The sequence below is a fragment of the Ranitomeya variabilis genome, chromosome 5 (genome assembly GCF_051348905.1).
Source record: "Ranitomeya variabilis isolate aRanVar5 chromosome 5, aRanVar5.hap1, whole genome shotgun sequence".
In the NCBI taxonomy this organism is placed as follows: Eukaryota; Metazoa; Chordata; class Amphibia; order Anura; family Dendrobatidae; genus Ranitomeya; species Ranitomeya variabilis.
In genome coordinates, this window is record NC_135236.1 from 326,441,601 (window position 1) to 326,456,003 (window position 14,403).

Genomic DNA, 14,403 nt, shown 5'->3' on the forward strand with positions numbered 1-14,403 from the left:
GAGGTTGAACTGCTGGATCAGGGCCCATTTTATGCTGTTGTAGTCCTGCTCCTCCCTGGCAGGTAAGTCCCCCAGGATGTCCAGGGACTTACCCCTCAAACAGGGGGCCAATACTTTGCCCACTGATCCGGGGCCAGATGGTGTTGGCGGCAGGTTCACTCAAAGGTCAGCGGAAATGAGTCCAGATCTCCATCATTTTCTAACAAGTGGAAGTCCTCAGATCGAACTTTGGAAGACTTGGTCCCCTGAGTGGCTGAGGTGTCCGGTGGGGACCAGTGATGAGCCATCTCCAGCAGGTGCTCATGCTCCGTAGCTTCACAATTTTCTGCAACTTCACATTCTGCCTGGCGCTCTGCAGCTTAACATTCTGCCTGGTGCTCTGCAGTCTCTTGCTCACACTGATGTTCTTTGCGCTCATACTTTCGCTCCTCAAGAGCATACTGCCGCTCATTGCACTCATGCTCATTCAGATGCTCTGACACTGCCAGGCGTTTTTCATAGGTGGCCTGGTCCTGAGCCTTGAGATGAGCCAGAGCCTCTTGCAGGAGGGCATTCGATCCTACTTGGCTGGGGCAGGCAGGTGATGGGCAGTCCACTTCAGGACTGAGCACAGGTGGCAGGCTTCTCAGGGAGCCTTGGCTGGACTCCCCATCGCCTTGAACAACATAATTGTCCACCTCCTCCCCATTGACCATAGTATTGGCCATTTCCTTGGCTCTGGCCCTGATGCCACTAGCCACACTTGCACTCTTTGGTTACTGACACAGAGCTGCAACTCGTGTACCCACACACCTTGTTACTTGCACTCTGACAGTCTAGAGCTGGGCTGATCTTAATACCCCAACATCAAAAGCTACTGCTGGTAGCCCTTAGTGTTTGGGAGTATGTGTTCCACACACACTATTATCTAGATCCCACCACTGCGAGCACTTGTAAGGAAAAACAAAAACTGGAGGATACAGGTATCTCCCCATCATCACCAATTAGTGATGGAGCTTACACAGACACAGCTCTCTGATGCCCCCTTACCCTAATGTCAGCCAGGGAACTGCACCTAAGATAAGTAGTCACCGGAGAGGCTACCTTGTTACGTACTGGTAATCGAGGCACTCTGCAGTAAGGGCGGTATAAATATCACCAGTTCCAGGCTGGGAACATATATATAAACCTCCAGTCAATCACTGCCATGATCCCCCAATAACACCAGTATGATGTGCTGCCACCAGTTCCTCGTCAGATATAGGCCCGGTCCGTTAACAAGCTTATATCGGGTCAGAAACCAACCCCAGGTAGTGTATAAGTACTAGCCGTACTAACGGATGTGGGAAATCGGGTTTTGAGATAAAAAAGCAACCCAAATTTAAATGATTTTTTAATTGCCGAAAAGTGCACTAGATAATACAAATATATACAGATATTGTAGCCAGAAGTACAGCTAAGGGTAAGGTACAGGTATGGGATTGCAGTTAGATGTATGTGTCAAGTTATCGTTTCTTATAGCATGTGAGCCCAGGAAAGCACTCAAGTCCACAGGTACTATCTTAGCTTCTGGTACATCTCCAAGCGTGACGTGACACGGCTTCCATGGCAGAGCAATGACGCTGGCTAAAGGTGTATGGCTAGCTTTTAACCCCTAGCTTGCCCCCTCCCATATTTACCATTGCCCCTCTGGGTTGGACTGAAATCTCCTCCCTTTACCTCTTAGTTTAAATAATTCACAATATCTACGATGGGTCATATTTTCCTAGTAGGAGGTCCAAACGGAACGGTTTGTTGGGGCTGGACCGATAAGGAGAGTCCAAACTTGAGTTAGGTAAGTGGTCATGGAGAGCCAGTCTCGATAGCTCGGTATCTTGGACTGCTAGAGAAAGATGAGACACAGGGGTGTGTGCGGAGGGCACACATGGTTCTGGTGGTATATTGGACTTAACCCTGAGGTGCACGGTACTCTCATAATTCATCTCTAGGTGTCGGTGCCTGTTGTGAAATTGGATTTTGGGCTCCCCCGGTGGCCACTGGTGGAATTGAACTTGTGTGCATCATCCCCTCTGTTCACCTGTTCCCATCAGGATGTGGGAGTCGCTATTTAACCTTGCTCCTCTGTCACTTCCATGCCGGTCAACATTGTAATCAGAAGCCTTTCTGTGCATGTTCCTGCTACCAGACAACTTCCAGCTAAGTCGGACTTTTGTCCTTGTTTGTTTTTTGCATTTTGTTCCAGTTCACAGCTGCAGTTTCGTTTCTGTGTCTGGAAAGCTCTTGTGATCTGAAATTGCCACTCTGATGTTATGAGTTAATACTAGAGTCTTAAAGTAATTTCAGGATGATGTTTTGATAGGGTTTTCAGCTGACCATGAAAGTACCCTTTCTGTCTTCCTGCTATCTAGTAAGCGGACCTCGATTTTGCTAAACCTATTTTCATACTACGTTTGTCATTTTCATCTAAAATCACCGCCAATATATGTGGGGGCCTCTGTCTGCCTTTCGGGGAAATTTCTCTAGAGGTGAGCCAGGACTGTATTTTCCTCTGCCAGGATTAGTTAGTCCTCCGGCTGGCGCTGAGCGTCTAGGGATAAAACGCAGGCACGCTACCCGGCTACTGTTAGTTGTGCGGCAGGTTTAGTTCATGGTCAGTTTAAGTTTCCATCCTTCCAAGAGCTAGTTCTTATGTATGCTGGGCTATGTTCTCTTGCCATTGAGAACCATAACAGTTTGACCGGCCCACAAAGGGTTAAATTAATTGGCAGAGAAAGGAGAGAAAAAAGAAGTTTTTTTTTTCCTTCAGTTCTGAGTGTGCTTTCAATTGAATCACTTGCAAGTCTGCCTATATTGCAGCCTTCCTCTCTCTCTCTCCTTCTAATCCTGGAATGGCTCTGTGTTCACCTGTTTAAAATGGATATTCAGAGTTTAGCTGCAGGTTTGAATAATCTCACCACAAAAGTTCAAAATTTACAAGATTTTGTTGTTCATGTTCCTATATCTGAACCTAGAATTCCTTTGCCTGAATTTTTCTCGGGGAATAGATCTTGCTTTCAAAATTTCAACAATAACTGCAAGTTGTTTTTGTCCCTGAAATCTCGCTCTGCTGGAGATCCTGCACAGCAGGTCAGGATTGTGATTTCCTTGCTCCGGGGCGACCCTCAAGATTGGGCTTTTGCATTGGCTCCAGGGGATCCTGCGTTGCTCAATGTGGATGCGTTTTTTCTGGCCTTGGGGTTGCTTTATGAGGAACCTCATTTAGAGCTTCAGGCGGAAAAAGCCTTGATGTCCCTATCTCAGGGGCAAGATGAAGTTGAAATATACTGCCAAAAATTCCGTAAATGGTCTGTGCTTACTCAGTGGAATGAGTGCGCCCTGGCGGCGAATTTCAGAGAGGGTCTCTCTGATGCCATTAAGGATGTTATGGTGGGGTTCCCTGTGCCTGCGGGTCTGAATGAGTCCATGACAATGGCTATCCAGATCGATAGACGTCTGCGGGAGCGCAAACCTGTGCACCATTTGGCGGTGTCTACTGAGAAGACGCCAGAGAATATGCAATGTGATAGAATTCTGTCCAGAAGCGAACGGCAGAATTTTAGACGAAAAAATGGGTTGTGCTTTTATTGTGGTGATTCAACTCATGTTATATCAGCATGCTCTAAGCGTACTAAGAAGCTTGATAAGTCAGTTTCAATTGGCACTTTTCAGTCTAAGTTTATTCTATCTGTGACCCTGATTTGTTCTTTATCATCTATTACCGCGGATGCCTATGTCGACTCTGGCGCCGCTTTGAGTCTTATGGATTGGTCCTTTGCCAAACGCTGTGGGTATGATTTAGAGCCTCTTGAAACTCCTATACCTCTGAAGGGGATTGACTCCACCCCATTGGCTAGTAATAAACCACAATACTGGACACAAGTAACTATGCGAATTAATCCGGATCATCAGGAGATTATTCGCTTTCTTGTGCTGTGTAATCTACATGATGTGTTGGTGCTTGGATTGCCATGGCTGCAATCTCATAACCCAGTCCTCGACTGGAAAGCTATGTCTGTGTTAAGCTGGGGATGTAAGGGGATGCATGGGGACGTACCTTTGGTTTCCATTTCGTCATCTATTCCCTCTGAGATTCCTGAATTCTTGTCTGACTATCGTGACGTTTTTGAAGAACCTAAGCTTGGTTCATTACCTCCGCACCGGGAGTGCGATTGTGCCATAGATTTGATTCCGGGTAGTAAATACCCTAAGGGTCGTTTATTTAATCTGTCTGTGCCTGAACATGCTGCTATGCGAGAATATATAAAGGAGTCCTTGGAAAAGGGACATATTCGTCCTTCGTCATCTCCCTTAGGAGCCGGTTTTTTCTTTGTGTCTAAGAAAGATGGCTCTTTGAGGCCGTGTATTGATTATCGGCTTTTGAATAAAATCACGGTTAAATATCAATATCCGTTGCCACTGCTGACTGATTTGTTTGCTCGCATAAAGGGGGCCAAGTGGTTCTCTAAGATAGATCTCCGTGGGGCGTATAATTTGGTGCGAATTAAGCAGGGGGATGAGTGGAAAACCGCATTTAATACGCCCGAGGGCCACTTTGAGTATTTGGTGATGCCTTTTGGCCTTTCAAATGCCCCTTCAGTCTTTCAGTCCTTTATGCATGACATTTTCCGTGATTATTTGGATAAATTTATGATCGTGTATCTGGACGATATTCTGATTATTTCGGATGACTGGGACTCTCATGTCCAGCAGGTCAGGAGGGTTTTTCAGGTTTTGCGGTCTAATTCCTTGTGTGTGAAGGGTTCTAAGTGCGTTTTTGGGGTTCAAAAGATTTCCTTCTTGGGATACATTTTTTCCCCCTCTTCCATCGAGATGGATCCTGTCAAGGTTCAGGCTATTTGTGATTGGACGCAACCCTCTTCTCTTAAGAGTCTTCAGAAATTTTTGGGCTTTGCTAACTTTTATCGTCGATTTATTGCTGGTTTTTCTGATGTTGTTAAACCATTGACTGATTTGACTAAGAAGGGTGCTGATGTTGCTGATTGGTCCCCTGCTGCTGTGGAGGCCTTTCGGGAGCTTAAGCGCCGCTTTTCTTCCGCCCCTGTGTTGCGTCAGCCTGATGTTGCTCTTCCTTTTCAGGTTGAGGTCGACGCTTCTGAAATCGGAGCTGGGGCGGTTTTGTCGCAAAGAAGTTCCGACTGCTCCGTGATGAAACCTTGTGCTTTTTTTTCTCGTAAATTTTCGCCCGCCGAGCGGAATTATGATATTGGGAATCGGGAGCTTTTGGCCATGAAATGGGCTTTTGAGGAGTGGCGTCATTGGCTTGAGGGGGCTAGACATCAGGTGGTGGTATTGACCGACCACAAAAATTTAATTTATCTTGAGTCCGCCAGACGCCTGAATCCTAGACAGGCGCGCTGGTCGTTGTTTTTCTCTCGGTTTAATTTTGTGGTGTCATACCTACCGGGTTCTAAGAATGTTAAGGCGGATGCCCTTTCTAGGAGTTTTGAGCCTGACTCCCCTGGTAATTCTGAACCTACAGGTATCTTTAAGGATGGAGTGATATTGTCTGCCGTTTCTCCAGACCTGCGGCGGGCCTTGCAGGAGTTTCAGGTGGATAGACCTGATCGTTGCCCACCTGGTAGACTGTTTGTTCCTGATGACTGGACCAGTAAAGTCATTTCTGAGGTTCATTCTTCTGCGTTGGCAGGTCATCCTGGAATCTTTGGTACCAGGGATTTGGTGGCAAGGTCCTTCTGGTGGCCTTCCCTGTCACGAGATGTACGAGGCTTTGTGCAGTCTTGTGACGTTTGTGCTCGGGCCAAGCCTTGTTGTTCTCGGGCTAGTGGATTGTTGTTGCCCTTGCCTATCCCGAAGAGGCCTTGGACGCACATCTCGATGGATTTTATTTCGGATCTTCCTGTTTCTCAGAAGATGTCTGTCATCTGGGTGGTGTGTGACCGTTTCTCTAAGATGGTCCATTTGGTTCCCCTGCCTAAGTTGCCTTCTTCTTCTGAGTTGGTTCCTCTGTTTTTTCAAAATGTGGTTCGTTTGCATGGTATTCCGGAGAATATCGTTTCTGACAGAGGAACCCAATTCGTGTCTAGATTTTGGCGGGCATTCTGTGCTAGGATGGGCATAGATTTGTCTTTCTCGTCTGCTTTCCATCCTCAGACTAATGGCCAGACCGAGCGGACGAATCAGACTTTGGAGACATATTTGAGGTGTTTTGTGTCTGCAGATCAGGATGATTGGGTTGCTTTTTTGCCTTTAGCGGAGTTTGCCCTCAATAATCGGGCCAGCTGTGCCACCTTGGTGTCTCCTTTTTTCTGTAATTCGGGGTTTCATCCTCGATTTTCCTCCGGTCAGGTGGAATCTTCGGATTGTCCTGGAGTGGATGCTGTGGTGGAGAGGTTGCATCAGATTTGGGGGCAGGTGGTGGACAGTTTGAAGTTGTCCCAGGAGAAGACTCAGCTTTTTGCCAACCGCCGGCGTCGGGTTGGTCCTCGGCTTTGTGTCGGGGACTTGGTGTGGTTGTCTTCTCGTTTTGTCCCTATGAGGGTTTCTTCTCCTAAGTTTAAGCCTCGGTTCATTGGCCCGTACAAGATATTGGAGATTCTTAACCCTGTGTCCTTCCGTTTGGACCTCCCTGCATCTTTTTCTATTCATAATGTTTTTCATCGGTCATTGTTGCGCAGGTATGAGGTACCGGTTGTGCCTTCCATTGAGCCTCCTGCTCCGGTGTTGGTTGAGGGCGAGTTGGAGTACGTTGTGGAAAAAATCTTGGACTCCCGTGTTTCCAGACGGAAACTCCAGTATCTGGTCAAATGGAAGGGATACGGTCAGGAGGATAATTCTTGGGTGACTGCCTCTGATGTTCATGCCTCCGATCTGGTCCGTGCCTTTCATAGGGCTCATCCTGATCGCCCTGGTGGTTCTGGTGAGGGTTCGGTGCCCCCTCCTTGAGGGGGGGGTACTGTTGTGAAATTGGATTTTGGGCTCCCCCGGTGGCCACTGGTGGAATTGAACTTGTGTGCATCATCCCCTCTGTTCACCTGTTCCCATCAGGATGTGGGAGTCGCTATTTAACCTTGCTCCTCTGTCACTTCCATGCCGGTCAACATTGTAATCAGAAGCCTTTCTGTGCATGTTCCTGCTACCAGACAACTTCCAGCTAAGTCGGACTTTTGTCCTTGTTTGTTTTTTGCATTTTGTTCCAGTTCACAGCTGCAGTTTCGTTTCTGTGTCTGGAAAGCTCTTGTGATCTGAAATTGCCACTCTGATGTTATGAGTTAATACTAGAGTCTTAAAGTAATTTCAGGATGATGTTTTGATAGGGTTTTCAGCTGACCATGAAAGTACCCTTTCTGTCTTCCTGCTATCTAGTAAGCGGACCTCGATTTTGCTAAACCTATTTTCATACTACGTTTGTCATTTCATCTAAAATCACCGCCAATATATGTGGGGGCCTCTGTCTGCCTTTCGGGGAAATTTCTCTAGAGGTGAGCCAGGACTGTATTTTCCTCTGCCAGGATTAGTTAGTCCTCCGGCTGGCGCTGAGCGTCTAGGGATAAAACGCAGGCACGCTACCCGGCTACTGTTAGTTGTGCGGCAGGTTTAGTTCATGGTCAGTTTAAGTTTCCATCCTTCCAAGAGCTAGTTCTTATGTATGCTGGGCTATGTTCTCTTGCCATTGAGAACCATAACAGGTGCCCAAGTGTCTATGCTTTCCATTGATAGCTGATTGACAGTTAGCCGCCTTGCACAAAAGACAGCAGGGGGTCCCAGCTCTGTTCCTCCTTGCCTTAATTAACATGTGGCCATATGGCAAAGTCCTGTTCTTTTGGTAATTTGTGTACTTATCCCAAGGGTGTGGTGGCCACAATTCAGGGGTGAAGGGAGATCTCTGGATAATCTATTGGGCCTGAATTAATAAATACAAAATGGAGTCTCCCTCACATCATGTTTTTGTCTTTATTTTTAAAATTTGCATAATACATTTCAAGTTTTTTATAGGACCCTTGGAGCCAGATTTTTTATACAATTGATTCATATTCCCAAAAAAATAAATTTTGTTAATTTGCTTGAAAAAAATTAAAAATGACTGCTACAATTTCAAAGCTTATAACATCCTAATAAAATAAAAGAACATTTTACAGACGATGCTGATGTAAATCAGTTATGGGGGAAATGTTATTAACTATTGTGTTATGACTATCTAGATTAAAGGTATAATTATTTAAAGTTAGAAAATTGCAAATTTTTAGAAATTTGTCAAGTTTCTGATATTTTTATAGATATATACAAATCATATTGACCTAAATTTACCATTATCATAAAATATAATGTATCACAAAAGATCATATCAAAATCACTAGAATATGTTGAAACATTCCAGAGTTATTGCCATATAAAGTGACATGTCAGATTTGAAACATTTGGCACGGTCAATAACCTCATTAATTGCAGCCAAGGCGCGTAAGTGAGTGTATTTCAGCATGTGGCACTCGCACTCATTATAGAATAAATTGAGATGTGTTGAGAATATTGTTTCCATTTTTTCATGATTTGTATTTCATGAACATATCTATCGATCAATTTCAACATTGAATAATGTATTCTATATTTTTTAATGAATGTCTTTGCAGAGAGCTACACTCTACATAGACCTAAGTATGCAAGTACGTAGGCGTTTTAGCATTGTCGATAGGCAGCAGCATTTCATTCACTAAGCAAAGGAATCAGGACAAATATGATCTTAAAAACACTCAGATCTGTTTATAGTATAGGAGAGATAAATAAAGGAAAACTTCAGTAACTTCTTGATATCATGAATCATGTACATTTAAGCAAAGACTGCATAGTTTGAAGTATACTAACAAAAATGATATAGGATTCTTTGGCTGCTGTTTATATTTTTACTAGAAATAGGCCCGATGCGATAGCATCGGCAGTGTGGTGAAATTAATATCTGTGTATGCTATTCCCCATCCAGGCGCAGTAACAGCTGTGTCATTATCGTGCATGTGCGGGTAGCGCACACAGTTGTGGCTATTACTGCGCATGTGCGGGAATAACGGTGATGTGATTGTCAATTGCGCAGGTGAAGTTCATGGCCGCAAGGCCAACACTGTCTATACTCGAGTATAAGCCAACCCGAGTATAAGCCGAGGCACCTACTTTTGCCACGGAAAACTGGGTAAAATTATTGACTCGAGTATAATGCATTGTCCCCTCATCCCTGTCCTGCTATGCATGGCTCCCCATCCTTGTCCTGGTATGAATGCCTCCCCATCCCCATCCCTGTCATTATATGCAGGCCTCCCCCTTCCCTGTCCTGGTATGAATGTCTCCCCATCCCTGTCCCTGTTTGCATGCCTCTCCTGTCCCTGTATGCATGCCTCCCCTGTCCCTGTCATTGTATGCATGCCTCCCCTGTCTCTGTCATTGTATGCATGCCTCCCCCTTCCCTGTCCTGATATGAATGCCTCCCCGTCCCAGCCCCTGTCTGCATGCCTCCCCCGTTCCTTCCCTGTATGTATGCCTCCCCCATTCAGTCCCTGTATGCATGCCTCCCTGTTCAGTCCCTGTATGAATGCCTTCACTGTTCTGTCCCTCTATGCATGCCTCCCTCATTCAGTCCCTGTATACATGCTTTTCCCATTCAGTCCGTGTATGCATGCCTTCCCGTTCCTTCCCTGTATGCATGCCTCCCCCGTTCAGTCCCTGTATGCATGCCTCCCCGTTCAGTCCCTGTATGCATGCCTCCCCCATTTAGTCCCTGTATACATGTCTCCCCCGTTCCTTCCCTCTATGCATGCCTCCCCCATTCCTTTCCTGTATGCATGCCTCCCCATTCCTTCCCTGTATGCATGCCTCCCCGTTCAGTCCCTGTATGCATGCCTCTCCCATTCAGTCCCTGTATGCATGCCTCTCTCGTTCAGTCCCTGTCTGCATGCCTCCCCCGTTCCTTCCCTGTATGCATGCCTCCCCATTCCTACCGTGTATGCATACCTCCCCCATTCTTTCCCTGAATGCATGCCTCTCCCATTCAGTCCCTGTATGAATGCCTCCCCGTTCCATTCCTGTATACATGCTTCCCCGTTCCGTCCCTGTATGCATGCCTCCCCCGTTCAGTCCCTGTATGCATGCCTCCCCCCGTTCTGTCCCTGTATGCATGCCTCCCAGTTCCGTCCCTGTATGCATGCCTCCATATTCCCTATCCCTGTGTGCATGTTTCCTGTTGAAAAAAAATCATCATACTCACCTACTTGCGTGCCCTGGGTTCTGGCACTGCATGTCTTTCCAGCTGCCGGCACTTGCCTGTGGCTCTTCCTGTGCTCAGCGGTAACGTGGTACCGCTCATTAAGGTGATGAATATGTGCTCCACCCATATGGGAGTGAAGACGCGTCCATATTCATTACCGTAATGAGCGGCACCATGTGACCGCTCAGCACAGGAGAGGAGACAACGAAGGTGCAGCGACTGAGGATGAGTATGATCTCTTCCGGCAGCTGCAGCTGTCAATGTGAGACATGTATGGCTCTTGTGTAGGCGCAGTTCGTGGCCTTGCAGCAACGAACTGCACCTGCACAAGTGACACTGCCTCGGTGCCTTATGGGATTCAGGGATAGTGGCCAACTGGCGATTATATATATAGATACTCATTAATATAGTTATACAGTACTTTATTATTGTGTGGCATAAGTGTCTTCTTTAATATCTCTTGCAGTGCTGTACACCGCTAATTCACATATAAATATATAAATGCTTCATGACAAATATTAGAACCGTAAATACAGCAAAAAAATGTATAAATGTACTTAAAAGTTTTTATATTTATTTGCTTCTCTTACATTTTGTCTTTTTATAGCGTGATTATGGTGGCCCACTCATCTGTGCAGAAAACAGGACAGATCTGGTGCAAGGTGTCATTATACCAGGACGTGGTTGTACTGCCCAAAACAGACCGGTCATTTTTGTTAGAGTTGCTTATTATGCAAAATGGATACACAAGATTATCCTAACCTACAAATCTCCATAGGCAATACAATTATCACTATGATAACAGTTTATATGATGCCCTAAGCTTTACTTGATAATCAAGTTGTGCATGTTGTTCTTTATAATTAATTTATTGTCATGTTCTCTTTTTTGCTGAGATGTTTGGTTGACGTGATGACAAATTTCCTGAGTATACTTGAACAACTTTTTATATGGACAGTGGGAAGAAATGTAGATACATAGACTTTTATGCTGCTCTGATGGATAGTTTTATTTAAAGACCTAATATGTAACACTAGGTGTCATTATTCTATTTATATTTAAGCAATACTAGTACATAGTTAGATAGTTTGTACAGTTGAAAAAAAGACACAAGTCCATCTAGTTTAACCAAGGGATGTTAAAGGTTAAAGGGAGTAGATACATTCATAATGCAGTTTGCCCTAAAGACCCAGGTTTTCCCCTTGATCCTGAGTGTTGGTCAAACTGGATCAACAGTAGATTTACATAGAGTCACAGTGAAATATTAGGCACTCTACCAACCTTTAATGTTATCCTTAAAAGCATAGCGCACTTCTGATATTCCATTCATGCACCTAAAGCCTTCAGCTACAGCTTGCACCCTATCTTCATTCTTGAAAGGCAGTCATCATGGGTGTTGGCAACCCAGAAAACAGCACAGGTCATCATAAATATCTATTTCATTATATTTAATAACTAAGTTTCAAGAAAAATTAAAACACAAGAAAAAAATACCTCTATTCTTGATAACCAGCCATGATAAAGCTGACTTTTGAAGGTTGCAGCCCTCAGCTGTCAGTTTTGCCATGCTAGTTATCAAAAATAGAAAAGCCCCACGCCATTTAAAAAAAAATATTTATACCGCAGGCGCCGGCTGATGAATACTCCCATCAGCTGTCCCTGCTCTCACTGTTATTAGCGACAGAAGGCATAGGCTGATGGGAGTAGTACTTTCTCATAAGCCGATGCCGGAGGTAAACTTTTTAGTACCGGTCACAGCTGTTGGCTCACGCTGTCATCTGACACGGAAAATAATCTTACCGATCAGAATTAGTGTTTGCCCCCCTGTCATGCAGATGACATTATGGCGAATAACGGATGTTTGGGCCTCCATGCAAATTGTCTGGGTTTGGGTACTGTTCTTTTACCCAAACCAAACTTTTTTTTAACTGCTCGGTCAAACTCGCCAAACCCGAACATCAAGGGGATCGCCTATCACTATACTTTACCTCTATTCCTCTATACTCTATAGTATATAGGTGGTAGAAAAAATATTCTGAATTTTTATTTTGATTGTAAAATCAATCACTTTTTTGATTCCCCAATTGATAATCAAACACTGTTGATGACTACAAGCGCAATTTGTATACATACAGTAGGTGTGAACTGACATAAATGCTCCAAGTTATATGCCTGGAAGTGCAAAACCTTAATAAGAAATACACCCATACCTATCTGATACCTTACCAACATATAAAAGTGGCATAATGAAAAATATAGCATTTTCCTAGAGGACTGGTCTTTCTAGAAAAACGTTAGAAACACATAAACAGTTACATTTACACCCAGAGCACTCAATGAGTCAAGTTTGTATATGACTGTGTAATACAATGTAATGAGAAGCTCGTAGATGTGTATATTGAAGTTGTCTGTACATAAGAGAGTTAACTCATCAGGTCTTGACAAATAGTTCTACCTACATCAAAAGAAGAAGGAATACTAATGTAAATATTCTTTTTTATTAAAAGGAATCATAGGAAAAGCTTTACATACAAATAAAGTCTGTCACTTGATGTTTGTTACCTAATGTGTGAGAGCAGGATAATGTAGAGACAGATACCTTTATACCAATGATGTTCTACTAAGTTGACTGCTTGCTGTGGTTTTTATAAGCCCAATGTTTTATCAGCAGCAGATTATATCTAGGAGACTAGTTGGCTTGCTGACAAGTAGCCCTCTATATTCATGAGCTATATATAACGCCACCCCCACCAATGATTGGCAGCTTTCTGCCTATGCCCAGTGTATGCCAAAAGCAGCCAATCAGTGGTGTGGGCAGAGTTTTACCGATCTCAGCATTCAGAGAGAGTCTTTTATCAAGACTGCAGCATGCAGACGAATAAGAGACACCTTGCTAGAATCGGGATCTCTGCCATTGCATTATGCTGCTCCCAGATGGGGTAGCAAAAACCAGGTGACAGATTCCCTTTAGGTAATTTATGGATTATCTATAAATGTAAGATCAACACTTACGGTATATAATCAATGCACTGCCCTTATGTTTTCCACTTAAATACTTTAGCTGCAATAAGTAGAGGCCCCAATAACATTTTACATAGTCATTTGTGATTACTGATAAACAGGACTATTTAGTAATTTATTTAAATGGTAATTGATGGATTTTTTTCTAACAACTTCATGGCATCTTGGTAATGGAATTAAGTTGATAGAATAACCTTAGTGGATTAACAAGTTGGTAGTTTTTTCTCCAGTGAGTTAAACCAAGGATTGGAACGGAGACCAGTGAAATGTTTTAAAGAAAATGTAAAACAGGTACTGTTGACTTTGATCACTAGTCGATGATATAGACCTCATCCCAAATATTTAACAGAATATGATTGATGATATTTCACACATTTTCTGTTGAGTAATGCAAAAAAAAAAACACCTGTAAAATTATTTAGAGAATTTACAATGGAATTCATGTTAAGAAATATAGACTTATTAATATTGCGTAATATCAATACATGGTAGTCACAAACAAGTAAAGGCAAACAGGTATACAAGTGGTGCAAATGTATTGTATATGACCATCAAGTTCTCCCCAAGGCTTTTCAAATAAGAGGGAAAAAATATGATTTGCAGTCCAGCAGTGCACAGATTGTCGCTTTTTATGTCCAGATACATTAGATTCATTGTGATGACAAAAAGTATCCTCAAAGCTCTGGAGGTGAATACAAGTGAGACATAATAGTACAGGACACCCTAACGCTCAGACAGAAGAAATGTATTACATATGCTCACAATTAAAATTAAGCAGTTTTTCACTTGTGATTAGTGTTGAGCGATACCGTCCGATACTTGAAAGTATCGGTATCGGAAAGTATCGGCCGATACCGGCAAAGTATCGGATCCAATCCGATACCGATACCCGATACCAATACAAGTCAATGGGACTCAAGTATCGGACGGTATCCCTGATGGTTCCCAGGGTCTGAAGGAGAGGAAACTCTCCTTCAGGCCCTGGGAACCATATAAATGTGTAAAAGAAAGAATTAAAATAAAAAATATTGCTATACTCACCTGTCCGACGCAGCCGGGACTTCAGCGAGGGAACCGGCAGCGTTGTTTGTTTAAAAATCGCGCTATTACTTGGTTACGTGAATTCCCGGCTTGTGATT

At 43.8% G+C, this 14,403-nt stretch overlaps 1 protein-coding gene across 1 annotated transcript in view; it reads left to right on the forward strand.

Annotated features, from left to right (window-relative positions):
• The window catches only part of HGF (hepatocyte growth factor), a 238,720-nt gene extending 224,561 nt beyond the window's left edge, over positions 1–14,159 (forward strand). The window contains exon 18 of the mRNA XM_077264676.1: positions 10,851–14,159. Coding sequence (XP_077120791.1) covers positions 10,851–11,021 — 171 coding nt within the window. The 3' untranslated portion in view covers positions 11,022–14,159. The remainder of the gene's footprint in view (positions 1–10,850) is intronic.
• The last annotated feature ends 244 nt before the right edge of the window (positions 14,160–14,403 follow it).